The sequence below is a fragment of the Rhodotorula toruloides genome (assembly GCF_000320785.1).
Source record: "Rhodotorula toruloides NP11 unplaced genomic scaffold Scaffold2, whole genome shotgun sequence".
Lineage (NCBI taxonomy): Eukaryota > Fungi > Basidiomycota > Microbotryomycetes > Sporidiobolales > Sporidiobolaceae > Rhodotorula > Rhodotorula toruloides.
The window spans coordinates 1,469,038-1,496,472 of NW_015622962.1; the positions used below are offsets into that span (position 1 = coordinate 1,469,038).

Sequence of the window (27,435 nt, forward strand, 5' to 3'; positions counted from 1 at the left end):
CGAGCGCGGCGTCTGTGTAGAGTGCTCAGAGAGCTCCCTTGTGCCGCTAACGGTTGATGACTTCTGTTCTCCTCATCGAAGACGCTTCCTTGCCTCTCTCCCCTCGCCTCCTCGCTCCGTGCTTCTCCCGCTGCTTACGCTGCTCCTTCTGAGTGCTCATTACGACCGCTGTCACCACCGATAGCTCCTCGTCAGCCCTCGTCGCGGTTGTTTGTCCCCACCTCCTCCTCATCAGTTCAGACCAGTTCGTCTCGTTCTCTCTCCTCGGTGAAGACAGGGCAAGCCAACCTGACAGCCTAACGTCCACACAGGTCTTGCGAGATCACCCTGTCACAGCCAACCCACTTTTCCCATCAAACACCTCGCTCCCGCTCCTCTCCCGACCTCTCGCTCCGGCCGATGCAGGCGTTTCTAAGCGACGCTGTCGACTTCTTCACTTTTCCCAAGCCTTCCGCCACCCTTTTCTACTCGCCCGTATATACAACACCGTCGACTGTCCGGGACGAGGCTTCTCAGGTCGAGAAGGAGGGGCGGGCAGGAGCGAGAGTCATGGACGAGGAGGAAGCCGAAGAAGCGGATTCAGGAGACGAGGAAGCAACTATGCGTCCAGTCTCGTCCCGCTTTCGTCATTCATTCGCTGAAGAGCTGCACAGTCCGACGAGGAAACGTCTTGTGAGGACAGCGACGCCGGCATCAGCTCGACCGACCCCTCCGTGCGTAATCTGCGCTCGAACCAGGATCGCTCCAAGAGACTAACCTCCGGTCGCCGTTGCAGCGTCGCGTCGTCCTTTTCGACGCCGACGCGACGTTCGCCTCAAAGGCCAAGTTCTTCTCGGAGGCGAAGAAGCGCATCTATCGTTCCTACGGCGTGACGGCCTGGATTCACGGCGGCAGCGACTATTCTGGCTCGATCAGGTGCTCTCGGTGCACGAACGGCTGCACCTACAGCCTTCGCATCGAGCGCAGGGCTGTCAACGAGGTCTGGCGGCTGTGTGCGGACAGATGCGATTGGGAGCACAACCACGATATGGAAGGCGACGAGGAGGAGCGGGCTTCCTGGAGCAGCTCGGACGACGAGGACGAGGTGGAACTCGTGGCGGAAGCGGAACAGCGGGCAAGGCTGCGCTCCAGAGCTGTTGTGCAAAACGAGCAGCCAACGTCGAGCGCGGGCACGAGCGTGCGGCGACAGAAACCGACAGGTACGCCTCCCTCAATTAATGACCGCATGGGTGTTGCGCTGATATTCGCGTCTAGCAGGCACGTGCAAGCCGTGGTCCGCATCCACCTCTTCCGCGACGATGAAGAAGCTCGTCAAGGAGCGCGGCGAGATCTTCCAGTTCCAACGGAACTGCGCTCAAAGTCGGGCTTTCTCGTATAGATCCAAGACGACCGGCGACTGACGTACATCTCCACCTGCAGGCGCCGCGAGGCAAGCGTCATCGGCTGCTATCGTCAAACGACATCTCGCGCAATTCTCCGACGCGAACGGCGCGCCTCGAAACGCCTTCAAACACCTCAGCCGCTTCGCCGAGGAGAATCAGATGCCGCCTTTTCCGCTCACGCCCGCCCTCGTCGCCCTTTGGCTCTTCGACAAGTGCTCCAAGGCTGATGGATGGTTCAAGACTTACACCCGCGGCCTCCTCGCCATCGCGCGCCTTCCTGCGCTCGCCGATGAGTGGCAGACGCAGCCCTTGTATGCGCGCTTGCTCGAGTACGACCCGGACTTCACAGCCGTCAAAGAATTCCTCGACGAGCGTCGTCACCTTTCGGTGCGCTACGCAGTCCCCGGCTGCTCAGCTCCGCCGCTGACGCAGCCTCTTAAGACCGCCAAGGTGGGCGGGAAGATACAGACGCCGGGTATCGATCCCGCCCCTAGCAAGCCTAGCGGGCGAAGCCACGAGACGGAAGGTGCGTCGAGCGCCGCCTCGTACGTTTAACGAGACTGACAGCCTGTGGCCAGGTTCCGCGAGCGGAGGTCGTGCGCGAACTTGGCGACCTTCGGAACGGAACATCGTGAGTTGCTGCTTCTTCGCCTGATCATTAGCCGCTTCAGCTGAGCGACTCCCACCCAGGTCGTTCCCGGACTCCCCTCTGCGAAGGACACATACACCTCACCCATGCATGTCTACGAAGCCTACGTCAAGGCGCTCGTTCCCGTCTACGGCATCTCCGTCAACATACGCCACATCTCGCCAGACACCGCGCACATCAAGTGCAACCGCCATCGTACGCGCTACTCAGTTCAACCAGACGGGAAGTGCGGCTGGCACGCGGTTGTCAAGCGAGACTCGAAGACGAAGCAGTGGCGCGTCGACTTCGACGAGTCGTGCTTCGATCATTCGCATGGCCCATGCGACGAGATCCTCCAGGACCCGACGTGGCGGCCTATGGTCAGGAATCCAGATGCCCGCAGAGCGCTTGGGATGCCTCCTCTCGAAGAGAGCGCTCTGAAGTTGGGAAAGGCGAGTCGGGAGCAGCGTATGTCTCACGACGAGGCGGAGGAAGCCATGGAGGCACCGGAGAAGGAGAAGGGGAAGAAGCGGCGTGTGTGGGACGACGAGATTGAGATCGTTATCTACCCGAAGGGAAAGGTGCGCTTTGCCTTCCGCCTCCTTACAACTTGGCGAGTGCATCAGACTCATTGAGCTCACTCGCAGAAGGGAGCCGGACCTGCTGTGTCGCCGTCGAAGAAGCCACGACTCGCCGCTCCTAGCGCCAATACGACCCCTGCGCCGCAGTCGTCCTCTGCCGGCCGGCCGACCGCATCGAAGCAGACGACCTCTACAGCTGGTCGCGACCCGTCGCCAGCCTTTCCGTCCGCTCGAGCCCTCAACGCGTTCAGCGCGCCTCCGTCGTCGCGACCCGCTGTTGCGCTCAATGCGTCCGGGACGGCGTCCCTGCTACCTTCCGCCGCCCAGCTCACAAATGCCGACATCTCCGCCTTCCTCGCCGGCCTCCACCCTTCTCTCGAACCGCTCGCACCGCACTTTGTCGAAGCGGGCTTGACGACGATCGACTCGCTCGCCTCGCTCACGCTCGTCCACCCCGCCCTCATCGACAATACCCTCGACTTCATACGGAGTAGGGCGGTAGCAGCAGCCCTACAAGCGCGTGATGCGCCGCCTCCGCCTTCGGTCATACAGCTTCGACTTCTCGCCAGGCTGCTCAAGGAGGGCGGTGGAGCCTAGCTTGGCCTCCGTCACAGCTTCATGTACTACTCTTGCCGTGCTTTGTTGCTTGCTATTTATCTCGTCATAACAAGGCGAGAGCGCGAGGAGAGCGAGAGATGCGAAGTCCGTCCTCTTCCCCAGCTTCGCTTCTCTCTACGCCCCGTCATCGTGGAAGTGCACCTTCAACTACGTTCTGGAAGCACACACAGTCTCTGCAAGGGACAAGGAGAGACTAGCGAAACGCTCGTTGCTCCTTCTCCGCTTGCTCCTCCCCCTTTCTCGCTCTCTTCGACGCTTGAAGGTGTGCTTCTTGACTCGGCTAGGCTACAAGTCTTCCAGTGACGCTCTCGCCGCTAGACGTACCGCCAAACCCGCTCGTTCCGTCGCGAGTCCCCTCATCACTTTGACAGGTTCGTCCACTTCTCCCACACGACCACTCGCACAGAGCGCTCAGCTGATTGGGTCGTGGCGTACAGGACGGTGTCAAGTTCGCTCCAGCGGCCGCTCACTCCCTGCGACGCGCCTCACGCTTCCCGCCGAACTCCCCTCCTCGTCCTCGACTCCTCGTTCGCCATCGATGCAGGCGCCAAAGACCGAGCCAGTGGAGTCTCCACTCCCTCCAGCACCGCTCGCGTCGACTTCGTCCAGCCTCGCCACCCCAGTCGACAAGAAGGAAGGCTCGAGCGATGAGGTCAAGAGCGAACCAGGTTGGATGCAGGCGCTGAAAGGCTTGAAGAAGGAGGAAGTGGATGCAACGGTGGCCACGAGCACTGCGGCGGCGGTGAGTGTCTTCAACGTCGAAGGTCCCGATGCGCTGCTAACCTAACGACCTTCGCGCAGCCCTACCTTCCGACACCTCCGCCTGGCTCAGCGTCTGGCCATCCGAGCCCAGCACAGGCCGAGGATCAGGCTGCTCAAGCTGTCGCAGCAGTCGCGGACCCGGTTGGTCGAGTTTCGTCCGGCTCATCCCCTCGAGCGAGATGCTGAGCGCGCCTTTTTCTGCAGAACCTTCCGCAGAACAGCGTACAAGCTGAAGAACATTACACGGAGGACCCAGGAGCCGAGGTACACGTCGATTCTTTCTCAGCTTCCCAAGCGGCGGCTGACTCTCCGACACGCAGTCCGACGACAGCCTCTCTTCCGCCGACAGCGAGATCGCTCGGAACGCAGTTCCGTCACCAGTGAGCTCGAACCTCAGACGTACCAACTGACGAGACTGACGGCTTCTCGAATCTGCCAGCGGCGCAACATTCTCTTCGACGACGACGCGACGTTCCCCTCGAACAGCAAGTTCATCTCGGAATGCAAGAAGCGCCTCTACAAAACCTACGGCGTCACCGCATGGGTCAACCAGAACGAGGCGCGTTATGTGGTGCTCCGATGTTCGCTACAGACGCAGGGTTGCGGATTTCGCGTTCGGGCTGAAAGGCGACGGGATGAGAAGGAGTGGTCGCTTGCGCCGGGACGATGCGTGTGGGTCCACAATCATGACATGGAAGGCGACGAGGAGGAGCGGGCGTCTTGGAGCAGCTCGGAAGACGAGGCGGATGAAGGCGGATCCGAGAAGGGCGAGGAGCAGAAGAGTAAAGATGAGCCTGTGCTTGCGGCAGGTGCGTTCGATCTGTGCCTATTGTGTAGACGGGCCGCAGCTGACAGCGCCTACAGGAACCGGCCAGCCCTGGTCCGCGCCTACGGGGTCGTCCGTGATGAAGCGTCTCGTCGCGGATCGCGCCAGCATCTTCGCCTTGCAGAGGCGCCTTCAAGCGAGTGCGTTGGGAGTCACCTCGTCCGTCATGCTTGCTTATTGCTAACTCCGATGTGCGCTTGCAGACACCCGGCAGGCATGGTCCGCATCCTTCGTCGACGGCCACCTCGAGGGACTGTCGGACTCGAACAGCGTCCCTCGCAGCGCTTTTCGCAACTACTGCCGATTCGCTGAAGCGAACGGCATTCCGCCATTTCCGCTCACACCCGCGATCCTTGCCCTCTGGTTCTACGACAAGTGCTCGACAATCGACGGGTACTTCAACACCTACAAGCGCTCTCTTGAGAAGATCATGGAGCTCGAAGGCCTGCAGAAGGTTTGGGCGAATCAGCCGACTTATAAGCAGCTTCTTGACCTCGATCCAGGATCGGTCGCGATCAATCAATTCATCAAGGAGCGCCAGCCTTCAGCCGGCGAGTCGTCTTGTCTTGAGCGATGCGTACAGTCCTAACAGAAGCCGTTTCGCAGGATCCTATCAACCTCCTAAGGCAGCACCTTCCGTCTTCCGCAAGAAGAAGCGCACGACGAAGCGCACGAGGGTGGCCAAGTCTTCGGCCATCGTGCTCAGCTCTGACGATGACGAGTCCCGCGAGGACGACGATGGCGAGTATCGCTCCTCGGCATTGGAGCCTGCCAGCGCGACCTCCGGCGACGAGTCGGGAGACGAGAGCGAGCCTGCGGCACGAAAGGGGTCGAGTCGCGACGTTGTGAGTTCGGCTTCCGAGCTTTCGTGGTAGATTTGCTCACTCTCCTGCCCGCAGCACGTCCCGGGTCTGCCCTCGGCTAACGACTCCTTCGCCTCGACGACCGAGGCGTTCAAGGCCTACGTCAAGGCTCTCGTCCCGGTCTACGGCATCTCCGTCACCAAGTGTGCCGTCTCCTCCACAGTCACGCAGATCAAGTGCAACCGCCACCACTCGCACTACTCGGAACACCCCGGCGGCGTTTGCAGCAGGCAAGCGGTCCTCAAGCTCAACCCGAAGACGAAGCGCTGGCGCATTGACGCGGACAAGTCGCATTTCAAGCATTCGCATGGACCGTGTGAGGAGATCTTGCGAGACCCGTCGTTCCGTCCAACGGTCAGGAATCCGGACGCTCGCGAGGCGCTCGGCATGCCTCCTCTCGACGCGCCAGTGAGCGCCAAGGAGCAGGACAAGGGCGAGATGGCGTCGATGAAGGGCAAGGGTGCGAAGGAGAAGGGCAAAGAGAAGAAGCGCGAGCGCGAAAAGACGAAGGACAAGGACGAGCGGAGGGCCGGGACTTCCAAGTCGAAGGGCAAGGTGCGTCTCTGCCTGCTTCATTCTTTGGTCGGACGCTTGCTCACCATCCTTCTCTTCAGGAGCGCGCTCGCGACGTCTCGCCGCCGTTGAAGAAGCGTCGGCTTCCGGAAGGAGCAACGCAGGCACCGCCTCCGCATGCCACAAGCACCATCTCTCCGCCTTCCGAAGATGCGAGTCGCCAACCGCAGGCTGGACCGTCCATGTATCACAGCGTACACGCGCACCAGCCACCGACGTTCATGCAGGCACCTCAGTACCCTCGCCCAACAGCAGCTCCGCAACCCGCCGCTTACTACGTCCCTTCTCTCAATTCGCTGCCTACCTCCGACATCTCAGCTTTTCTCCACGGCCTCCATCCCTCGCTTGAACCGCTCACGCCACACTTTATCGCCGCCGGCTTGACCACGATTGACGCCCTCGCCTCGCTTACCCTCCTCGACCCCGTCATGATCGACCACACTCTCGCTCTCATGCGCACAAGAGCTGAGGCGGCGTATACGCAGTCTCAACATGCGCCAGCGCCACCTTCGGTCATCCAGCTCCGTCTCCTCGCCAAGTCGCTCAAGGAGGCCGGTCGCGCCTGAACCTCGCCCAACTCCTGTATCGCCTCCACCGTCTGGGCTTGTCATCGTTCTTGTCGATGTTCTGTCGTTTGTACTTTCCTCGCAACGTCGATTTCTCGCTCGCGACGACGGTAAGTCGACCTGGACCTTCTCAGCCTTCTCTCGTTCCTTCTTCTCCTCTTGCTGGACGACGCCAACGCTTCTACTGTCTGCCGTGACTCTACACAACTTGCACACACCGCTCGACTCCGCGGCCGTGGCGTGCACGACCCTCTCTTCCCCGCCGACGCACTTCTCCCTCTTCCGTTCTCTCACAACCGCTTCCGACGCTGGCCTGGGCTGGTCGACCTCGCTGAAACCGCTTGCTCAGAAGCGAATACAGCGTCGCGCACGCTCGCACGACTCATGCGCTCTCCGCCACCGACCTGGTCCACCCTCATCGCTTCAACCCGCTTCCGCTCTTACCGCAACTCCCAGACCCTGCGAGAAGCACTGGACGCTCAAGAAGATGTCGAGTGACTCGTCGCGCTTGTCCGGCGAGTCTTCGGTGCGTTTACTCTCCTTCACGCGCCTACCTCAACGTGAAGCCGACGACCTGTTCCGTTCGCGCAGGGAAATGAGTCCGAGGGGCGGTCCCCGAACGGTGTTTTCAGGGTGTTCGGACGCCGGGCGAAGATCGAGTGGACCGCGGAGACGGAGTCAGCGGCAATGAGGGACCTCGTCGAGCGGAGGGAGAGTATCTTCCAGCAGCAGCGAGAGCTGAACAACGGTGCGTACCGTCAATTTCAGCGTAGCAGCCCTGATACTGAAGTCATCGACGCACAGCTCGACTGCAAGCCGAATCGGAGAAACTGGCGAAGCAACACCTCGCCCAGTTCTCGACGCGCAACAACACGCCTGCCAGCAACCTGAACGCCTACAAACGCTTCTGCAAGCTCGTCGACGTCCCGCCGTACCCGATTACCTTCCCGCTCCTCTCGCTCGCCATGTTCGTCCGCTGCTCCACCAAAAACGGCCACTCTGCGACGTTTAAGCACGACCTGCAGCATGTCATGCACGCGACAACGACTCCATGGGAAGGAGAGGCTGGGTACAAGATGCTGGTCGAGATGGATCGCGAGGGTACGGCTCTGAAGGAGCTCATGGACGAGCGGAGGACGGTGCGGCTCAAACGTGCGTCACTTCGCCTCTGCGTCTCGGGAAGTAAGCTGACGCTCGTCTTACGCCAGCTCAAATCGGCCTTGTCTTTCCCGCCAGCTTTCCGAGGAAGGCTCAGCCCGCGACGTTTCGCCGCGAAGACTCACAGCGCGAAGACAGCGAGTCTGACACCGAGCAAGAGGACCACAAGTCGAAGCCTGGCGAACGCATCGTTCAGACAGTGCGTAAACCTCATTAGATTTGAGCTTGATGCACAAGATGCTCACGGTGACAACTCTCACATCACAGGCAACGCCCGGCCTTCCGCAGCCTCGCGACTCATCCGATTCGCCTCAAGCTGCTCTCGCCCAGGTCATCAAAGCGCTCGTCCCCGTCTACGGTATTTCCGCACGCATCTGGGCTTCTGACGAATCGTCGGCCGACATTGCCTGCAACCGACACCACCGGCACTACCGCACTAAGCCTGGCGGTTGCTGCGAGTTCTGCATTCACCTCGAGCTCGACGAACATTCATTGCGCTGGGTCGTCGACGACGACGAGCACAATCACAATCCTGACCCTCGCATCGTCGAGGACCCGACTTGGCGACCGCCGATCCGTATGAAGCTCGCGCGCGATGCGCTCGGAATGGGTCCGCTCGTGCCGAAGCGCTCAAAGGGAGGTAGGCGGAGGCGGGAAGCGGACGAGTCGTCGAGCGAGGCCTCCGAGACGGAGACTTCGGACGAGGAGGAAGACAAGGACGAGGTGCGTCTTCCCTTCGCTTCCGCCAATGACCTGCTGACAGTGTCTGCGTCTCACAGCCGTCGCCGGCGCCAAAGAAGAGAGTCAAGTCTGCCGCCTCGACACCGACTCCGAGTGGATCCTCAAACGCGATGGCGCGCTCGCCGCTTGCGACGCCGACTTCGCTCTTCGAGCCGTTCTCCGGCCGTCCTTTCAACTTTTCGCAGCTCACGCCGCCCACGCCGAGTCCCTCACTCAGCCCATCCGGCTACCCAGCGGGCCCCTCTCGTCCCTTCAAAGCTTTGCCTCCGCCTCTCCCCGTCTTTGCGCTCCCCAACCCTGGCCAAAATGCATCTCGTAGCGCCACATACTCGCAAGACACCAACGTCACTTCGCCCGTCGACCTCGTCGCCTCGTTCCTCGCCGCAACGCAGCCTTCGCGCATCCACCTCGCCTCGGCTCTGGTCGACGCAGGCTTCGGGAGCGTCGAAGCGCTCGCTTTCCTCAGCTGCAGTCTCTCACCGCAGGCCCGCGAGGCTGTCTTTGGGGAGGTGGAGCGGCGGTTGATGTTGGGGATAAAGATGTAGGGTAAGGAGGACGGCGGCGCCCGACTCGCTTCTTCTCGCTTTCCTCTGTCCCTCCTTGTCGCTTGTATCCTAGTTGCATCTTCCGTCACGCACTGTAGCTTTGCCATACTCCGGGCTGTCGAGGCGTTCCGCAGAGCGAAGGGCTTCCTTCGTTTCTTCGTTTCTTCGCTTCCACGCTTTCACGCGTTAATTAAGGAGCTTCTCGTCTTTCTCACACGTCTATTCGACCTGTTCTCCTGGCGTTTGCGGCACAGTCGCTTCATATTTTTCCGCTCGCTCCTCGTCTCCCACCACCCATACTCGTCTCTCGCGCGGATACACTCGCATTGGGCTGCTGATCGACCATATACTGCTCTCTCGAGTCTCATTATCGCTGCTGGGCTTTCCCCAGCGCCTCCATCCTTGCCTCTCTCCCTCGACCCTCATCGCGTCACCTCGACCTCGGGGCACGTCCATGCGCCTCTGCGCACTGCGCTTGGCATCTCAAAGGAGTCTAAATGGGTCAACATGGCAGACGCACAGGGCGAACCGGGCTGCGAAGGCTTGGTGCGTCCTCTCTGCTCTTCATCGCCAGACGCTTGCAAACTGAGCCTTCGCTTCTTCGGCTCGGCCAAGCTCCAGCTCAGTACAACGAGAAAGACATGGAATCCTTCGCACCCGGCACAGGCCTTAAATGGACGGTGCAGACGGAGTCGGCGGCTATGAGGGACCTCGTTGAGCAGCGGGAAATCATCTTGTTCCAGCAGCGGGAGTTGGACAAGGGTGAGTCGTTTCGAACGTTTACATCTGGCTTGTACTGACGTTACTTCCGAGCGTGTCTGCAGCCGAGCTCCAGGCCAAGTCGGAGGAGCTCGCGGAAGCCCATCTCTCCCAGCTCAGCGCCGACAACCCCGTCCCTTCCGGCAACCTGAACACCTACAAACGCTTCTGTCACGCACTCGACATCCCCATCTACCCCATAACCTCTCCCCTCCTCTCGCTCGCCATCTTCGCCCGCTGTTCAACAAAAGACGGCTACTACTCGACTCTTAAGGCGGATGTACAGCAGGTCATGCTGGCTACGGCTGAGGTGTGGAAGGACGAGCCGGGGTTTGAGGTCTTGAAGAGTATGGACCCCGAGGAAAGGGCGCTCGAGGAGTTCATGCAGGAGCGGCGGAAGGAGAAGGATCAGCGTGCGTGCGCCCTCGCGGATTTCGCACGAAGCTGATACTGACGACGCCCTTGCAGCCAACGTCGCCGCTGACTCCTTCCCATCGACCTCGAAATCGACGAAGCGCTCGGCAAGGTCGCTTGGCGAGCGACCTAATTACAATGAGCATTCGTCGGCCGAGGAGGCGGAAGAGGAAGAGGCTGAGGATGACGACGAAGCCGTTGCGACTGATGGCGGGAAGGGGAAAGGCAAGGCACGCGAGACAGAGATTGTTCAGACGGTGCGCTATTTCCTCTTTTCCGCGAACCGACCGTTGCTAACCCTGGGCTTTCGACGTCCAGCCGACTCCTGGTCTGCCACAGCACGGCGACACCTTCGAGCTCCGGAAGACGGCGCACGTGCAGGTCATCAAGGCCCTCGTTCCCGTGTACGGCGTCACCGCCCGGCTGAGGCGTCTGGCGGAGGACATCGTCGATATCCGCTGCAAGCGCAACCATCGCACGTGGGAGACGCGACGAAGCGGTCGCTGCGACTTCCACATCTGCCTTCTCCTCAACGACGAGCTCAAGCGCTGGGTTGTCGACGGCACGCAGTCGAATTACGCGCACAACCACAATCGCCACTCTCGCATCGTCAGCAACCCGCATTGGCGACCGAAGGTTAACATGCAGGCGGCTCGCAAGGCGCTCGGGATGGAAGAGCCTGCAGGGAAGGAGTCGAAGGAAGATAAGGGGCAGGAGTCGATGGACGAGTCGGTGAGCGAGACGTCGGCGACGGCAGACTCGGACGACGAGGTGCGCCCGTCAAGCTCGTCGGGTGTGCGCCGCTTGCTGAACACTGCGTGCCTGTGCAGGAGCGCCCGCCGAAGAAAAAGGTGAAGGCTTCGGCGCCTTCGCCGACGCCGCAGGACGTCAAGCCGGAGCCAGCAGACGTCAAATTGCCGATGCAAGAAGCGGGACCGAGTATGCTTCTAGATCAGAAGCCTTGCGCCACCCTTGCTTTCCCGCACCTCGCAACGCCCGATCCGACGCCTTCGCAGAGTTCCGCCAACTCGTCTCAACACCCCTACACTCCGCCTGCCCCGCCTCCTCCCTTTGACAAGACCTCTCCAGCGTCTTTTTACCACGCCTCACCGGCTCTCGTCATCAACGCCGTTCCCATCGCCAACGTCCTCCCGCCCATCGACCTCGCCGCCTCCCTCCTCGCCGCAACCCATCCTTCACGCGTCCACCTCGCTCCAGCACTCGTCGAAGCGGGCTTTCGGACTGTCGAGGCTCTTGCGTTCCTCGGGTATAGCTTGAGTGAGCAGTCGCAGAAGGTCGTGCTGGATGAGCTGGAGCAGCGGGGGAGGTTGGGCTTGCAGCTCTAGGGGCGCTCTGTCCGCATGTTTGATTCGCACTCTTTGCATTCGCATCGGCAGTCTGCGACCTGTAGCAATCGTTACGCTTTGTTCCACCGGATGTCCCTCCGAGAGGCGCTCAAGAGCAGCACATCCCCTCTCGCCTGCTTAGACGATAGGTCTACCGCCTCCCTCCCTTCCACGCCAGCAAGTCCCCTTGCACGTATCCAAACCACGCATCCGCCTTCCGACTCCACTCCAACCAAGCCGTACTCATTTCGTCCAACTCTTCCCTCGTTGCCAGTCCCAGCTCGATCGCCTTGGTCGCCAAGTCACTCTTGACCACCCTCGCACTCCACATCTCGCCCCATTCGCGCGGATCGGGCGTCGAGTTTCCCGCCGTGACTTTCACCGCGCTCACCTCGAATCCAGCCGCCAGCGCCCAGCTCTTCAGTCGCCGACCCGCATCGGGTTCGCCCCCTCCTGCGCGCGAGACGGCGTACCAGAGCGAGTCGAAGCGGGCGAGGGAGCCGGCGGGGTCGGGCGGGTAGAGCGACATGGTACCGCGGTCGGCTTCGCGGGCGCATACGAGGCGACGGGAGACGCGGCGCATCTCGCGCAGGACAGCGATCGGATCGGAGACGTGTTGCAGAACCTGCAAAGCGAAATGATCAGCTTTGTGGTGGCGAAAGCGAGAAGTGTGTCGCTTAGTAGAGCTAGGAAGCGCTGTGACTGCAAGCGCAAGCTACGCACCTGGTGGCAGTAGACGACATCGAACGAGTTGTCTTCGTACGGCAGCCTGAGCGCGTCCGCGAACTCGAAAAAGACCTTGTCCGCAACGCCCTGCATTTTCGCCTCCTCCTTTGCGCCTTCAAGAACAGCCTCTCCCGCACCCGGGTGCTCCACGCCCACGACCCTCGCCACATGCTTCGCCAGCGAACACGTGATCGTCCCTGGTCCGCAGCCAATGTCGAGGAGCGAGTCGCTCGAGCGCAGGTGGGGAAGGAGGTGAGGAGCAGAATTGGCGGCGTTGCGGGTGCGGTGGGAGCGCAGGACGGTTTGGTCGTGGCCTGAAGGATAGAAGGGCTTGTCTGCGTCGGTCATTCTAGCTGGAAGAGGGTGTGGTCGAGGAGAAAGAGGTCGCGAGGGAGGGTGGAGGAGGAAGAGGTCGTCACAGCTCGTCGCCACGCCCGCTTTTGAGCGTGCCAGAGTTGCCAAAGCAGTTTTGACGGCGCTGCGAGCCTCCACAGCCAGCCGTGCGCCCGCCAGCGAGCCTCCACTCCTCGCTTGCCTTCGTCGTCGTCGGTGAGTCGCAGAAGCGGCGACGAGCGAGTGCGGCGCTTAGCGGGGAGCTGAAGTCGGTGTAATAGCGTACTTAAGCAGCATGAGCGATTCAGCAACCCGGCATGAGCAGTTGCGAGCGAGTGGGAGCATCGCAAGCCTCGTCGACCCTCCTCTTCCTCCTGCCGTTCACATCCCCGGCGACTTCCACCGCTTGAGCTGCTGCTGACGATGCGAGGGTGCATGGGAATCACGAACGTCACGACCCCGTTGTACAGCCCTTTTCGCCAGCGAGAGAGCGGAAAGCGACCTTTCTAGGCGCAAGCTGAACCCAGTCTACCGTTACAACAAGGGGCGTCCAGCGCCGATACGTTCCCAGCGCCGATAACTTAGACGCTTCAAGCCCATGCCGGAACCGCCTGCTTTACCGCCACCGCCATCGCCGCTCGAAACGAGCGTCCCTTCTCCCCGACCTGCACCGCTGGTGCCGCCACGACCGCCCGCGGTCCGAGTCGCTTCTGATTCGCTTCGCGGTACATCCGCAGCTCATTCAGCCGGCGTTCGGCGACTGGGTGGTACCGCTGCGCCAGGTCGAGTCCTCGCTCGATCCAGTCGAGCTCGCGTTCGGTCAACTCGGTCGCCTGGTCGCGGCGGGCGAGCGGATCTGGCTCGGCGGGGGATACTGATGGTGAGACGTATCGCTGCGTGGCGAGGAAGGTCCAAGAGGGGATGAGCTCGAGAGACCAGGCGAGGTGGTGCGACTGGTGCGGGTCGGGCGAGTTGGCGAAGAACTGCGAGAAGCGCAAGGTCAGCGAGTCGTCGACCGCGAGGGGAGAACGAAAGGTGCGCACGTTGAAGTAGAAGCTGCGGACGGAAGAGGTCAGCTCGATGGATACTGTCCCGCTCGAAAGGGAAGCGAAACGCACGCGGCGAGCTTGAGTCCTTTGCGAACCCGCGTCTCACAAATCCTGAGAGTCTCGATATCGATATCTTCGTGCCAGGCCTCCGCATGTCCGCCCTCACCGTCCTCCATCTCGATCTTCGCCAGCCGGTGGTCCTCCCTCACCAACCTCTCGCCGACGACGCTGAAGACGAGCCACGTCGCGTCGTCAATCTCGCGGTCGAGGCGTGTGGCCCAGCGGAGGTGGACGTCTTGGCAGGTGTCGCCGTCGGGATCGAGGCAGGATGGGTGGGCAGCGGAAGCCGGAGCGAGGTGTGTGAGATGGTGCTGAAGCGTCTGAATGTACGCGTGGAGCGAGGAGAGAGTCGAGAGGAGGTAGTCGACGGAGGCGACGGGAAGTTGACGAGAGGCGCCTTTCGCTGTTCACGACGGAACATCGTGAGCAAGTTCACTCGGATAAGGAAGCGGAGGAAGACGATCGACGCACGGCAGCTCATCTCGGCACACCAGCGCAGGCACGCGGAAAGCCACCGGTAGATGACCATACTGCCCAGCATATGCTGGAGATGCGTCGCCCCGCCGAGCCGGTCCAAGTCGAGCCATTTGTTCAACTCGTCGATCAAGACCGGCTGCTCCTCTTCCGCTCGACCAAATACGGGCACCGGGAAAGCCGGGAAGTAAGTCGCGAGGTCTTGGTCGGAAATGAGGGGCGAGGAGCGAAGGTAGGCGGCGACAGTCGAGTCTTGGTGAAGCAGCGGGAGGGTGTACATCATTTGCAGTGATCGGCGAGCTTCGTCTGTCGGCGCAGAGTCGAAAAGGTCCTTGTAGACGCCGAGCGAGGTGCGGACGATCGATCGCGTCCTGCGCGGGAGCAGCTCGTTCCCTGCGATGGGAAACGGACCTTCGTTAGTACCCGTGGAGGCGGCACTAGGTCAAAGTGGACGCACACATGCTGACGACTCCGACCACCAGTCCAGTCTGCAAACCCGCCTCGCTTCCTTCGCCAAATCCAACCTCCGCCCGCTCGTACAGCTCATACATGAGAGACCGCATCACCCTCGCCAGCTCCTCGCGCCTCCTACCTTCCTCAGCCGGCCTCAACTCGGAGGAGATGCCGAGCAAGGCGACGTCGTCAGTTGAGCGGATGCCGATCGAGAGAAAGGCGGCGAGGATGGCTCGCTCGCAGGCCGTGAGGGAGGAGAGGCGGAGGTAGAAATAGAGTTTGCGAAACGGCGTGTGGAAAGGGCGGAAAGTCGGGACATTCGAGGAGCAGGTCGCCCAGAACGCTGCGAGGGAAGCGGGTGAGCTAACGCAGATTGAAGCTAAGAGGGAGGCCGTAGGGTACCGTCAAGGAGCGCCCAAATGACCCATCTCAGCCAGTCTGCGTTCCTAGTCCGCTCCAGCACACCCAACGCTGCAACATCCTCCACCACCTCAGCATCTCTCGCAACCGTAATCCTCCACCAAGCAGCCTCCGAATCCGCATCTCCAACATCGAGCTTCGGCAACGCCTTCGCTCCGGCTGCTCGCCTTCTGACCGCGGTGCAGACAGCCTCGACATGTGCCCGACCTAGCGCATCCTCCGCAACACCCCTCTCCTCGTCGAGGGAGAAGAGTGTAGACGGTCCGCCGGCAAGGCCGTGCACGAGTTGAGTATGGCCGAAGAGGCGCGTGTAGATCTCGAGGGGTAGGTCGGAGGCGAGCGAGAGGGCGTTGAAGCCACTGCCGGGCGAGACTGGCGCGTGCGAGTGTGCGTGCGCGAGTTCCGATTCGAGCAGTTCTGCGAGCCAGCCAAGGTCAGCAGGGAGCATTTGAGGGGCAAGTGAGTGAAAGCTACGCACTGATGCGCGCCTCGAGTTCCAGCACTCGCGACTCGGGGTGCATCTGCTTGACGACGTCAACTGCGTGCGAAGGGCGGAGTTAGCGAGCAACAAGTCCGGGAGCTTTCGCAACGCACTCGGCACCAGTCCGCCGTAGCCGCAGTCGAGACGCCGCTCGATGCAGCGCGCACACTTCGGCCAAGTGCGCGTGCAGCGGACCTTCCTCGCTCGACACGGCGCGCACGATTTGTCCGCCTTGGCCTGCGCGGGTTGGGGCGAGGGAACTTGCGCTGGATGGATCTGAGGCGGTATGGCGGGGGAAGCGGAGTCGGCCGAGGGGATAGAGGTGGACGAGGAGGTCGAGGGCGGAAGCGAGGTTGCCGGCCTCTCGTCTGGGCGGGGGAGGGGCAGGACGAACGTTGCTGGCGAAGTTTTGTTCGACGTCGTTTGGCTTGGATGCAACTCGCACGCCGTTAGCCCCGAAGCTGACGAGATCGATGGTCCCGACGACAGGGACGAGACCGGCGAGATTTCGGAGCTGGACGCTACAGGGGTACGCTTGAGCCCTTCTGAGCCACCTGAGTTATGCGAGGAAAGTCGCTGGCGGACAGGCGCTGGCTGTGACACTCCCGCAGTGGTGGACGGAAGCGAGGTCTGTATCTCGAGGGAAGGGATGGCATCGTTCTGCAGATGCCAGCGTATGTCGCGCGGCGGGCCATCTCCGGTCCTCGGGCGTTTCGACAAGTGCTGAGCGCGAGTACCGTAGTTGTCCGCATACTGGCCGGATGCGGCGGGAGTCGAACGGTACCCTCCAGCGGCGACTTCGGGTTGCGGCTGCTGACGCCGAGAAGTGTATGGCGCGGTTGGCATGAAATAGTCGTGGCAGTACGAGGGCGGGGAGACTGGCGGTGCGAACTGATGGGAAGAGTTGTCGTGCATGTCGTAGGGTATGAAGGATGCGGATGTCGGAGGGTATGATATCGAGTGAGGCGCTTCAGCCTGCACCTGCCGCTCCGCCTGCCGCGCCATGTCCATCTGTTCGTGTCCTTGCTCATGCCCGTATCCCGCAAGCAGCCCCGAGTGGGACAGTGTGCCGTCCCGCGAAGCGAAAGAAGCGGGACCCATCGCCCGAGCATCGCCGGCCCATCCAACGCCGTAGGCATGTCCGGCGCGTTCTGTTATCGCTCCAGGGTAGTCTGCGACCCACACGACGCCGTGGGAGTGCGCTGTCGAGGGATCGCTGGTGGCCGGCGTCGATGAGGTGGGGAGGTACGACGACGCGGCTCGAGGGCTGTTTTGCCAGGTCGGGTACATGGCTGTGCGTGTGTAGCAGCCGTACAAGCCTGTCAGAACCGTCCTAGTCGATGAGCAGCGTGTTGTTGTCGCCAAACCTCGCTCGCTTCATCTCTTTACGCTCCTCGCTCCCCATTGCACCCGCTGAATGGACTGTTGACGATGCTGAAGCGGCCACTAGACTCCGGAGGTCAGGCTGAGCCGGCACCGAGACGCGCTCGTCGTGTTGCCGCCGACTTCTCCCCGACCCCACCGGATCACCTCGACTCGCTCGTACACGCTCTCGCAGAGCATGCAGGGACTGGACAGTGGTGCGTGCGAGCCTGTTATGGCAATAGTTCTGTCTGCAGCGAGCTCATTGGACATCTGCGCCCTGCACAGTCCCCCTGCCTGGTCTTCGACGACAAACCTCCTCGCCATCGCTCTCCCCGCCGACTCGGCACGAACCACCGCACTGCACCCGATATTTTCCTCTAATCCTACTTCAGATGCGGGTCCACAAACCCTCGTATCTCTCGGCATCCATCTCTCCCATCTCGAGTCGCGAGACGCGAATACGCCTCGGACGAATGTTCGACTAGACATCCCTCTCCCGCCACTCCCACCGACTCCTCAGCTCAGCACCAACGTACAGCCCGATAACCGTCGGATATCTCTCCTCTCCTGGTCACCCGATTCGAGCCAACTCCTCGCAGTCGTCTCTTCGCCCTCACCTACCGCATCCGAAGCCGACCTCCTCGCCCTCTTTGAGCACTCCGGCGCATGCATCGACGACGGATGGAACCTCGTCCTCCTCGAAGCCGTCTCGCGCTTTGGCGCCCCCTTGCCAGCCACACCGCCGGGGAGGCAGAAGAAGGCCGTTGCGGTGCGATGGGTCGGTGAACCGAGGCGGTGGTACCCTGCGCCTACGGGGTTGCAGACCGAGGGCGCGGGACCGCGGAGACCGCTGTACTGTGCGCCGCCGAGGAGCGCACCTCTCGAGGGGACGGCGTTTGTTTGCGTGCTTAGCAGCGAAGAGGTACGTGGCTCGCTCATTCTGTTTCGTGACGATGGCTGACGCGGAATGGACAAACAGCTCCTTTTCGTTCATCTTCCTCCGTCTCCCCGGCCGCCTCTCGCTTCGCCCACACCGCTTATCACCTGCCTTCCTCTTTCACCCGCACCTACACCCTCGACAGCTCCCGAATCAAAGTCGGAGGCTCCTGACTCAGCACAGTCGACATCATCTCTACTGCAAAGCCTCTCCGCACACGCTCTTCCGACACCTCTTACACCTCTTCCTCTTGCCGCCTCCCTCTCGCTCGCCCTCCCCATTGACCCGACCGCTATCGCGCTTCCCCAGATCTCGCTCGTCCCGAAAGTCGAAACCGCCGCAACTCCAACCGGCGCGATCGTCGACGCACTCGTCACCTCCCTCCTTCCCGCCACTGCTACCGCCACAGCAGCAGCGCCAGCAGCAACGACTAGCTCGCAAGCTCTTCAGCAAGAGCTGATCGCGCAGCAGGGTCACGGTGGATCGGCGGGAGACGTAGAGGTTGAGCGTGCGGCGATTGGCGCGAGTAGGAGTCGCGGGACGGCAGAAGTTGGAGAGACGGTGTTTGTTGTTGCGTGGCGGCGGAAGAGGCGGAAGAGGGTGTCTCGGACTGTTGGGCGGGTGAAAGGTGTCGAGAAGGACGACGTGCAGCAGGTCAAGGACGAGGGGATGCCGCCTCCTCCTGTGCCCGCGAAGGAGGAGAAGCAGAACGACTCGTCTACGATGATGCTCGACGACGACTTTTCGCTTCTTGCGGACTTTACGAGTCTCGACGAGGCGTTCGGAGACCCGGTTGCGGCACTTTCGTCGTCAGTCTCTGCGCCGGCTGCAGCGCCCGTCGCGGAGGAGACGAAGAAACAAGAGGGCGGCGATGAGACGGAGGTGGAGATGGAGGAGTGGGCGCGCGCGGTCGAGGAGGACGCGAATCGAAGCGAGGAGGACAAGTGGGTCATCGAGTTGAGTGAGGTCAGGGTCGAGATGTGCGATGCGGATGGACCGCGTGAGTTCGCATTGGAGCGATCGCTGCTGCTCGCCCCTTCCGCCGGTCACAGTCACTGATGCATGAGACCGCGACTTGCAGGCTTGACCGTCCGACCGCAACCACCGTTACATGTCGACCCCTCTCCAGCAGCACCGAACGACGACATTGTCCCCTCCGACCCTCTCCTCACCCATCTCACTTTCCTCGGCGACGTCTCCCTCCCACACCCTCTCCAGCTCACCTCGCATTCGCCCTCCCTAGCAGCAGACGGCAGCGAAGCCTCGATCGACTTGTGCTTGCTCGTTGTCACCGCTCACCGGACACGAAGCGAAGCAGGCGAAGGTTGGACCAGCACGCTCAGCAGCTTCGCCCTCTCGAAAGACGATCACTATGTCCTCTCTGACGCCTTTCACGCGCTGGAACCTGCGCCGAACGGGACGACTCCGGCTTCGAACGATGGCGAAGATGGCGGATCGTGGAATGCGAGACCGGCTGCACGGGCGATGGCGCCGGAAGGAGGAGTACTCGTTGGCGTCGAGATTAGGCCGGGCGGAGGGGAGTGGGCGAGTGCGGTTGGAGCGGTCGCCGTGCCGAGGTTGTCGAGCGGGGAAGAATCGAAGACTGAAGATGGAGCGAGACGAGCGATCGGCAGGAGCTGGGAGACGAAGATTGTTCGGTTGAGCTCGTACGTCTAGCTGTCGAAGACGTTCCGCACGAATAGATCCAGCAGGATCATGGGTGCTGATGTGTCCCGCGCCATGCGTGCAGGGTCTTGCTCGAAGCGCTGGACAAGGGGGAGGACGACGCAACACCCTTCGTTCTTCCCGGCTCACAGCGTGCGTTTCGCCGCTTCTGCTCCAGATCTCAAAGCAGCCAATGACGATACCCTTCATGCAGTCTACCCAACCCTCACCATCTCCCCAAACGGCGCCCTCCTCTGCGCCTTCCCCTTCGCCTCCTCCTCAATCCCCTCTCAACCTCTCATCGCCGCCGCACCCTTGGGATCCTCCTCAAACCTCGAGGAGAAGCTCGCAACGCGGCTGGCGATTGCGATTGCGCGGATGGGCGACGCGGGTGACTTGGTTGGGCGGATTAAGGGTTTGGGAAGTGCAGGTGCGCTCGGCTGCGTCTTCCGTCTCTGCTTGGGCTACGCTGACGAGGAACGATCGGCGCGCAGAAGCTGTCACATCGGTTCTCTCACAAACACACGAGATCTTGAGGACGATGTTGCCCGCCGGGACGATGCTCGAGTCGTCTGCTCTCGGCTTGGAGTTGCTCGGGATCGCATCCGCGCTCTTTCGGTGCGCCTTGGTTCTCCTACTTCGAATGAACTGCTTGCTGACGCTGCCCGTGGCGCAGCTCGCACGTGTCGCTGCACGAAGCGGCCGAGACGACCGACATGGTCCTCGAGCTCGCTGCGTGTGCGCGTGCGCTACGAAAGGCGGAGAAGAAAGAGCGGAGCAACGGGAAAGGTTGGAAGCCTGACTCTGGTGCGTTGGCGCGATCTCTCCCCGTCTCGAGCGAGTCTGACGGAGGCGTTGATGCAGACGCGATCTGGCCGCTCGTCGGCCACTGCGTCTGGTACTGCTCGACATTCCTCGACTCTCTCGCCCGCGCCTGTCTCGCCTCCCCCACCTCTCCCGCACCTCAACTCCTCATCCTCCTTCACCCCTTCCTCCGCACCCTCCTCAAAACCACGACCTCCTCGCTCCTCTCCTTCCAGTCCTACCTCTCGAGCGGGACAATCGCGCCGGCTGAGATCGGCTCGACGGCTGAAGCGGTGGATCTGGCGAAGAGTGTGGTGGAGGATGCGGTCGCGAGTGCGTTGGGAGGGAAGGGGCTGAAGGAGTGGGCGGGGGTGTTGGCGAAGATCGAGGGAGAGATGGACGGAGGTGAGTGTTATCTGTGTATTACTGAGTCCTTGGAGCTGATTTGTCGAGCTCGAGCAGGCCCGCAGCTGTCGAATATCTCGCCGGCGCCTTTCGCGACCCTCTCGATCCCGCCCTCGCTCGAACCGCAAGCAATGGCCATTCGCTCGACCCTCGCCTCGACCTTCCCATCCTACGCCCACTCGAAGGAAGACGGCAACCACTCGGGTCCACCCACTCCGCCTCGCACACCTCAGCCTCGATCTGCAGCGCTGAGGGAGTGGGATATTGCCCGCCGCGCCCGGCTCGCCTCCGTTGCGCCACAGGGGTCGAGGGAGTGCGTCAGGTGTGGTCGTAGGACGAGCGCGGTGGAGGGACTGCCAGGCGAAGCAGAGGTGGTCGGGAAATGGCGACGGTACGAGAGCGAGTGGGAGGGACGGTGCGTCTGCGGCGGGATGTGGCGGCGAGTGAGACTGTGATGGTGTTGCTTGTACGATGGCGCTCGTCGCTGTACGCAATGCGACGGTGTCGATTTTCGCAACTCTGCCTCGACGAGAGTGTGCGGTCATTGACTTTCGACTTTACGCTTGCTCGCTCGCTGTGGACTGGCTCGTACGCCTACTAGACTGCTGAGATGGCCAAGAAGCAGTCGTCTGCGTCGTCTGCGACCCGCAAGAAGCACGCGGCCAAGCAGGCAAAGCGACGAGGAGGAGACGACATCGACGACGACGGCGAGCCACCGAGGCCGCTGCAACGTGGACAGAACAAGTCGAAGAAGGACCGAAAGCAGGACAAGAAAGACCGCGTCAAGCAGTACATCCCGCCGCCGCCGCCGCCAAAGGGACTGCCCGACCCCGTCGACCTCTACCTCGTCCAGGCGGGCAAGCAGCCTGATGCAGAGCTTCTCGTCGTCCTGAGACGGCTGCACAAGAAGGACGAGGCGACCATCTCGCGCGGTGTCGACGGGCTCGAGGGATGGGTCCGGGAGACGCTGAGGATGGATGTAGACGGCGACGGCGAGGACTGGGAGCGAGAGATGCGTCAGGAGGGCGTCGTAGACTGCATGGCTGCCTGGGTGCGTCCCGTCCCAGCCGTCAATCGCTGTGCCAGCTCACCTCGACCTCCTCGTCCCGACAGGCGCACCACTTTCCTCGGCTCGCTCTTCATCCTTCGCGGCGACTGCGACTGCAGGTCCACTCCTTGCACTCTCTCCTCGTCGCCAACCCCGCCTCACTTCCGCGCGGACAGGCAGTCCCTCCCCTCCTCGCCTCGACTCGCTCCGCCCTCCTCTCCCCTCTCTGGCTCGAGAGCCGGGACTATGTCGGCGCTTGGTGTACGGCAGCATGGGACAACGACCGTGCTATCAGGCGGGAGGCGCGAGGGAGCTGGGACGCTGTCCTGCTGCCGCTCTCGACTCGAGCGGCGGAAGAGAAGGAGGGAATTAACCTCGTGGAACAGGCGGACGCGATCGCGTCCTTCTGCTTCTCCGTTATCCTCGGCGGCGCAGGTCAGCCCGCTTCTTCGCCCGGCACCGACACGCCCTCCTCATCCTCCGACTCCAGCGAAGACCCCGCCTTCCTCCGCACCTCCTCCATCCTCGCCCTCTCCTACCTCCTCTCGACTCTTCCCTCGCCGCTCGCGCTCTCAGAAGACACCCTCTCGACGCTTACGGGCGAACAGATGTGGGACTTAGTCGTGCGGAACGAGCCCAGCAGCGGGGTGAAGGAACAGCCGCAGATGGTTCGGAGGGCGATGTACGAGTTGCTTGGTGCGATTGTGGGAAGGAAGGACGAGGAGTTGCTCATTGAGGGGGAGAAGAGCGTCATGGGCGAGGAGGAAGACGCGGAGGAGGAGGACGACGAGGAGGACAGGAAGGCGAGGTTGCAGGGCATTGCAGTGCGGGTGCTGGCGAACTGCTGGGCCGAGGAAGACGGCTGGCCTGGCATTATCGCCTTCCTGCGACGTGCGTTCGCTTACTCACTCACCGTTGCGCCACTCGCTGACTCGCTTTGCTTTCGCAGGCTATCCTCAGGCCTGGACGCTTGCCAACGCTGCGCTCGCCGACTCAGCCGAGCGCGACGACGAGCTGGATGACACCGGGACCGCCGACTTCATCCCCTCTGCCACGATCTCCCTTTTCCTCGAGCACCTCGCCTCGGGCTGCTCCTCCCACCCGACCCCACTCTACCCGACCATCCTTCTCCTCCTCTCGACCATCCCCGCCCCTCTTCTGCCCGCCACCCGCCCCGTCCTCTCCACCCTCTTCACCTCCTTCTGGTCCGCCCACTCTTCCCGCGCACTCGCCATAAACGGCCGTCTCGCCATCGACGCCTGGATCTCCGCCTTCCTCGAATGCCTCGTCTACTCCCTACCAAAGGTTGAGGAGTCGGCGACGGTGGTCGACCTCGCGAAGGAGTGGGTCGGCGAAAAGGTTTGGAGGGCGTACCTCGGACGATTGGAGGATGGCGAGGGCAGGCCGATCGCGTCGAGGAAAGTTGCGAGCGAGATTCAGGTCGCTCTTTCGCGACTGGCGGCGAAGGAAGACAAGACTGCGTTCGAGGCAGTCTGGTCGGTCATCGAGAAAGAGGCGCTGGATGTTCTTGCTGGAGAGGCGGACGGGTGGGCGATCTCGCTCACTTCGCTCGCTATGGCGCTCCAAGCCTTCGGCGACTCGAAGAGCGAGTTGATTCGGGCGAAGGACGGAGCGCTGGCGAAGGATTGCGTCGCGGCGTCTGTGCGAAGAGTGCCGCAGGAGGAGAAGCTCGAGGCGAAGGAGGAGTTGTTGCGGTTTGTCCTTGACGCGAAGGAGCTCATTCAGGACGATGAGCAGACGATGCAGTCGCTCGACGAGCTCGCACGAACTCACCTTCCCTCTCTCTTCCCGACCTCGCCTCTCGCCCTTTCCGTCTTCGCTTCGCACCTCGCCTCGAATTCCGCATCTTGTCGTGCCGACACCTGGACCTCCCTCTTCCAGACTCCACCGTCCACCAGTACACTCCTCCAACTCGTCGAGGCCGTTACAGACACCGGTCTCGCAGGGGACCTCCCCTCGGCAGGCCTAGACGAGCACGTCAAGGCGGTCGCCGAGAAGGTGCTCGCCCCCGGTGCGCAGTACGACACTGACGAGCTTGAGCTGCTGCGGCGACTGATGCTGCAGCCTCAGCCGCTCGTCAGCCCAGACTTGCCAGCAGTGCTGCTCCAACTCGCCGTCGATGCCCTGCGGAAACCTACAAGCACGGTCCTTACAACCATCTCGCCCCTCCCTCGCAACCTCGACTCGCTCATCGCACCGACTGCATTGATCGCTCACTACGTCCAGCTCGCCGATAACGCCCGCGCAGTTGGATCGCACGAAGGCGCAGCAGAACTTCTCGCTGACGTCGCCTACCTCGTCCCGAACTGCCGCCTCGAGCGGGAAGGGCTGTACGTGCCCGGTGAAGCGGCTGCCGCGGCGCAGCAGGCGTGGTCGAGCGTTGTGCGGGCTGTCGGAGACGAGGTCGTCGCAAGGGCTGTCGCACGGCTGAAGGACCGAGTCGGCGGCGTCAACTCGCGACCGTCGGCTGTCGAGGTCGTCTCGGCTGCGGCGGACGTTCTCGACACCCTCCCTTCGACCACAGTCTCGCTCTCGGATGTCCTGCCGTCGAAGGAGGCGATCGAGCAGCTCTACCACGACTCGTCCCTCTCGCTTCCTTCGCCCTCTCTCGCCATTATCGATCCGCTTGTCCCGCCAGTCGATGCCTCGTCCTCCTCGACGACCGACTCCTTCGACTCTTCCTTCCTCTCCGCCTACTCCCGGGCACTCGTCGCCGTCCTCGAAGTTTCCGCTCGCGATCACACGATCCTTCGGGGGTCCTCGTGGATCCTTCCGCACCTCCTCCTCGTCGCCGACGTTGCGCGAGATGAGCTGGCCAAGCCTTCGCGCTCGTCCGGTCTCTTCGGCTCGGATGTGCCCGAGGAGGTTCTCGAGCGTGTGCTTGCCGCAGCCGAAGGTGCTAGCAGCTACCTCCTCTCGTCGACGGCAAACAGGCTCTCGTCGGGATGGCACGCCTCAGCTGTCGGCCACTTGCGATCGAAGGAACGGCCTGTGGTACCGGAAGGCGACGACCTGCTGGCGGCGCTCGACGAGCTGTGGTCGCCGGCGAAGACGAACGCGGATGAGGCAAAGGCGGTCTACGCACGACGAGCCGTTCGAACGGTCCTCGAGGCGACTCTGAGGTACTCGGAGGACGGCGGGCCCCAGGATGCGGAGCGCTGGCTTGCGATGGCGCAAAACCTCACGTCTGGTGCGTCCGCTCTTCTGCACGAATATACGCGCCATGCTAACCCGACGCTGGCTCACAGCGCCTGACCTCGCCTGCGCCATCCTGCTCGCTATCAAGCCGGTCCTGCTCGACACCCCGCGCTTCGAGCGGTACCAGAACGAGCTCGCTGCCAACCTTGCGGGCGTCCAGCCTTCTGCCATCGACGTCAAGGCCGTTCCCGCTCTTCGCCAATTGCTCGCCACCGCGCCGCCTCTCGACGCTGCCGTCATCTTCCTGCCTCAACAGCGCTCGATGTTTCTCATCCAGGCCATCTCGCGATGGATCAGCAGCGACGAGTCGATCTCGGAGGAGCTGCATGCCGGCATCGCCGAGCTCTTCTGCCACCTCGCGCCGATCGTGCAGGATCTGTCGGGCGGTCACTGGGACCTCATGTTCGACCTCATCGAGACGAACCTCGACTCGGCCGACTGGGAGGAGCCGGTCACGCTTCCGCCAGCGTACCACTCCTGTCGTCTGCTCTCGCAAATCAAGGACCTCGCTGCGGCGAATGCGGACTTGCGCGACACCGCCAAAGCGCGTCTGACACCCTCGCTCGAGATGGTCCTTCGCCTGTTCGTCAACCGGTCGCCCGCTCGCACACGAGACGAGCCTCGAGCTGCGGTAGTCGACACGATGGCCCGACTCGTTAAGGACCTCCCGCCGAAGCTGTTGAGCATGGACAAGTCGTTCGAGCAGCTCCTCCGTCTCTTGCAAGACCCCGCATGGGCGGTCCAGCTCTCGTCGTATGACCTCTTCCGGCGAGTCGTCAAGAGCTACGTCGAGGATTTGGTTGTCGAGGCGGAACTCGACATGGAGGAGAAACTCGAGATTCGGTTGCCGGAGAGTTTGGTCACTCTTCTGCGGGTGCCCGTGCCCGACGACTCGACGAGCGCCGCGACGACCTACTTGCTTGGCTGGATGACGGCGTTCTCGTTCTTCGGATCGGCGGTGCGCTTCTGTCCCTCCCTCCATGCCTCCACCTCATACTGACGATGCACTCGACAGTCTCCTCGCCTCCGCACCGCCTACATCGAGCAGCTCCGCGACGACGGCTTGATCGTACAGTCCCTCCTGCCGAGCCTGTTCGCTCTCCTCAGCATCAGCGATCGGACTCGGCCATTCGACCTCGCGCCTTGGTCGATCGACGACTTCCACCTCGATCTCTTCGACACAACCTCGCCTTCCAGTCTGCCCGTCCTCGCAGCACACGTCTACTATCGCGCACTACAGGCCGTCCCGTCCATCATCCGGTCGTACTGGTCATCGCTGCAGAACCTCCAGCTGTCCCGGACGATCCAGTCCTTCACCTCGCGGCACTTCTCTCCGCTGCTCATCTCGGACGAACTGCTCGCTCTGCGCGACCCGTCGTCGCCCGTCGGCCAACAGCTGCGCGACAACGACGACTTTTCCGTCAAGGTCGCCGCGAATGCGAGCGAGGTCAAGGTCGTCTTTGTCGTTGACGAGGAGAGCATGGAGGTTGCGGTCAAGGTTCCCAGCGAGTTCCCCCTCGCTGGAGTCGAGATCAAGGATGTCAGGAAGGTCGGCGTTACGGAGAAGCAGTGGCGCGCGTGGTTGCTCGCCATGCAGCAAGTCATTACTTCTCAAGTTCGTCTCCCGTCTCTTCCTTTCCCTCTCTACCTTTCTGACGCCTCTCGTGCAGAGCGCTGCGATCGCCGACGCCATCCTCCTATTCAAGCGCAACGTCCAGCTGCACTTTGAAGGCGTCGAGTCCTGCGCGATCTGCTACTCGACCGTCTCGACCATCGACCGCACCTTGCCTTCGAAGAAGTGCAGAACGTGCTCGCAGGTGTTCCATGCGGGTTGCTTATTCAAAGTTCGTCCATTTTAACCATTCGTCGCCGGAAGACCCGCTAACGGTTTGCGTCGATATGCAGTGGTTTACGACGAGTGGTGGATCGACTTGTCCGCTGTGCCGCAGCCTGTTTTAGACTGGAGCTCGTCCTACAGCATGCAGCCAATGGAGCAGGAGCGAAGCCGACTTCTGTAGGTAGGAATGCAGGGTTACCCTCTTGCCCTCGCAATGCGCAATGACCTTATCATTCCGCCGTTCCTCTCCGCCTCTCGTCTCGCGTCCTACTGCTACACTGCTACTCGGAGAGTTATGCGGCGCGACTGTCACCAATCGCTAGCCAACGGAAAGAGCGTTGAAGCAGCAAGCACACCTCGAGGAGAATGATGCGAGTGACGGAGGAGCACTTTCGCG

The 27,435-nt window shown here is 62.1% G+C and overlaps 8 protein-coding genes across 8 annotated transcripts; 6 read left to right on the forward strand and 2 right to left on the reverse strand.

The window, feature by feature from the left end:
• Nucleotides 1-399: 399 nt before the first annotated feature.
• RHTO_03283 (uncharacterized protein) lies at nt 400-3,188 on the forward strand (the record flags this gene model as incomplete). The annotated part of the gene is made up of 9 exons (XM_016416954.1): nt 400-609; nt 654-713; nt 776-1,199; nt 1,258-1,359; nt 1,420-1,769; nt 1,824-1,908; nt 1,961-2,013; nt 2,073-2,591; nt 2,658-3,188. 9 exons carry the CDS (start codon nt 400-402, stop codon nt 3,186-3,188), a joined length of 2,334 nt encoding a protein of 777 aa, XP_016276673.1.
• Nucleotides 3,189-3,747: 559 nt separating this feature from the next.
• On the forward strand, nt 3,748-6,799 carry RHTO_03284 (uncharacterized protein; the record flags this gene model as incomplete). The annotated part of the gene is made up of 10 exons (XM_016416955.1): nt 3,748-3,951; nt 4,011-4,112; nt 4,176-4,235; nt 4,292-4,351; nt 4,411-4,780; nt 4,836-4,937; nt 5,001-5,348; nt 5,404-5,642; nt 5,697-6,215; nt 6,275-6,799. The coding sequence occupies 10 exons, from the start codon at nt 3,748-3,750 to the stop codon at nt 6,797-6,799; spliced, it is 2,529 nt and encodes an 842-aa protein (XP_016276674.1).
• Nucleotides 6,800-7,286: 487 nt separating this feature from the next.
• On the forward strand, nt 7,287-9,243 carry RHTO_03285 (uncharacterized protein; the record flags this gene model as incomplete). Its single annotated transcript, XM_016416956.1, has 6 exons — nt 7,287-7,325; nt 7,391-7,547; nt 7,604-7,951; nt 8,008-8,156; nt 8,225-8,680; nt 8,737-9,243. The coding sequence occupies 6 exons, from the start codon at nt 7,287-7,289 to the stop codon at nt 9,241-9,243; spliced, it is 1,656 nt and encodes a 551-aa protein (XP_016276675.1).
• Nucleotides 9,244-9,740: 497 nt separating this feature from the next.
• Nucleotides 9,741-11,762, forward strand: RHTO_03286 (uncharacterized protein; the record flags this gene model as incomplete). Its single annotated transcript, XM_016416957.1, has 6 exons — nt 9,741-9,789; nt 9,865-10,005; nt 10,068-10,415; nt 10,471-10,673; nt 10,735-11,187; nt 11,247-11,762. The coding sequence occupies 6 exons, from the start codon at nt 9,741-9,743 to the stop codon at nt 11,760-11,762; spliced, it is 1,710 nt and encodes a 569-aa protein (XP_016276676.1).
• A 151-nt stretch (nt 11,763-11,913) lies between these two features.
• On the reverse strand, nt 11,914-12,836 carry RHTO_03287 (methyltransferase type 11; the record flags this gene model as incomplete). Its single annotated transcript, XM_016416958.1, has 2 exons — nt 11,914-12,387; nt 12,486-12,836. The coding sequence occupies 2 exons, from the start codon at nt 12,834-12,836 to the stop codon at nt 11,914-11,916; spliced, it is 825 nt and encodes a 274-aa protein (XP_016276677.1).
• A 575-nt stretch (nt 12,837-13,411) lies between these two features.
• On the reverse strand, nt 13,412-17,048 carry RHTO_03288 (binuclear zinc transcription factor; the record flags this gene model as incomplete). The annotated part of the gene is made up of 8 exons (XM_016416959.1): nt 13,412-13,804; nt 13,865-13,877; nt 13,940-14,333; nt 14,402-14,797; nt 14,862-15,200; nt 15,260-15,694; nt 15,756-15,815; nt 15,872-17,048. The coding sequence occupies 8 exons, from the start codon at nt 17,046-17,048 to the stop codon at nt 13,412-13,414; spliced, it is 3,207 nt and encodes a 1,068-aa protein (XP_016276678.1).
• A 141-nt stretch (nt 17,049-17,189) lies between these two features.
• Nucleotides 17,190-21,389, forward strand: RHTO_03289 (uncharacterized protein; the record flags this gene model as incomplete). The annotated part of the gene is made up of 10 exons (XM_016416960.1): nt 17,190-17,338; nt 17,409-18,045; nt 18,103-19,060; nt 19,142-19,727; nt 19,811-19,878; nt 19,940-20,155; nt 20,220-20,343; nt 20,402-20,532; nt 20,590-20,934; nt 20,992-21,389. 10 exons carry the CDS (start codon nt 17,190-17,192, stop codon nt 21,387-21,389), a joined length of 3,612 nt encoding a protein of 1,203 aa, XP_016276679.1.
• Nucleotides 21,390-21,544: 155 nt separating this feature from the next.
• On the forward strand, nt 21,545-27,160 carry RHTO_03290 (ubiquitin-protein ligase E3; the record flags this gene model as incomplete). Its single annotated transcript, XM_016416961.1, has 7 exons — nt 21,545-21,985; nt 22,048-22,873; nt 22,932-25,193; nt 25,252-26,159; nt 26,217-26,816; nt 26,872-27,045; nt 27,107-27,160. The coding sequence occupies 7 exons, from the start codon at nt 21,545-21,547 to the stop codon at nt 27,158-27,160; spliced, it is 5,265 nt and encodes a 1,754-aa protein (XP_016276680.1).
• Nucleotides 27,161-27,435: the final 275 nt, after the last annotated feature.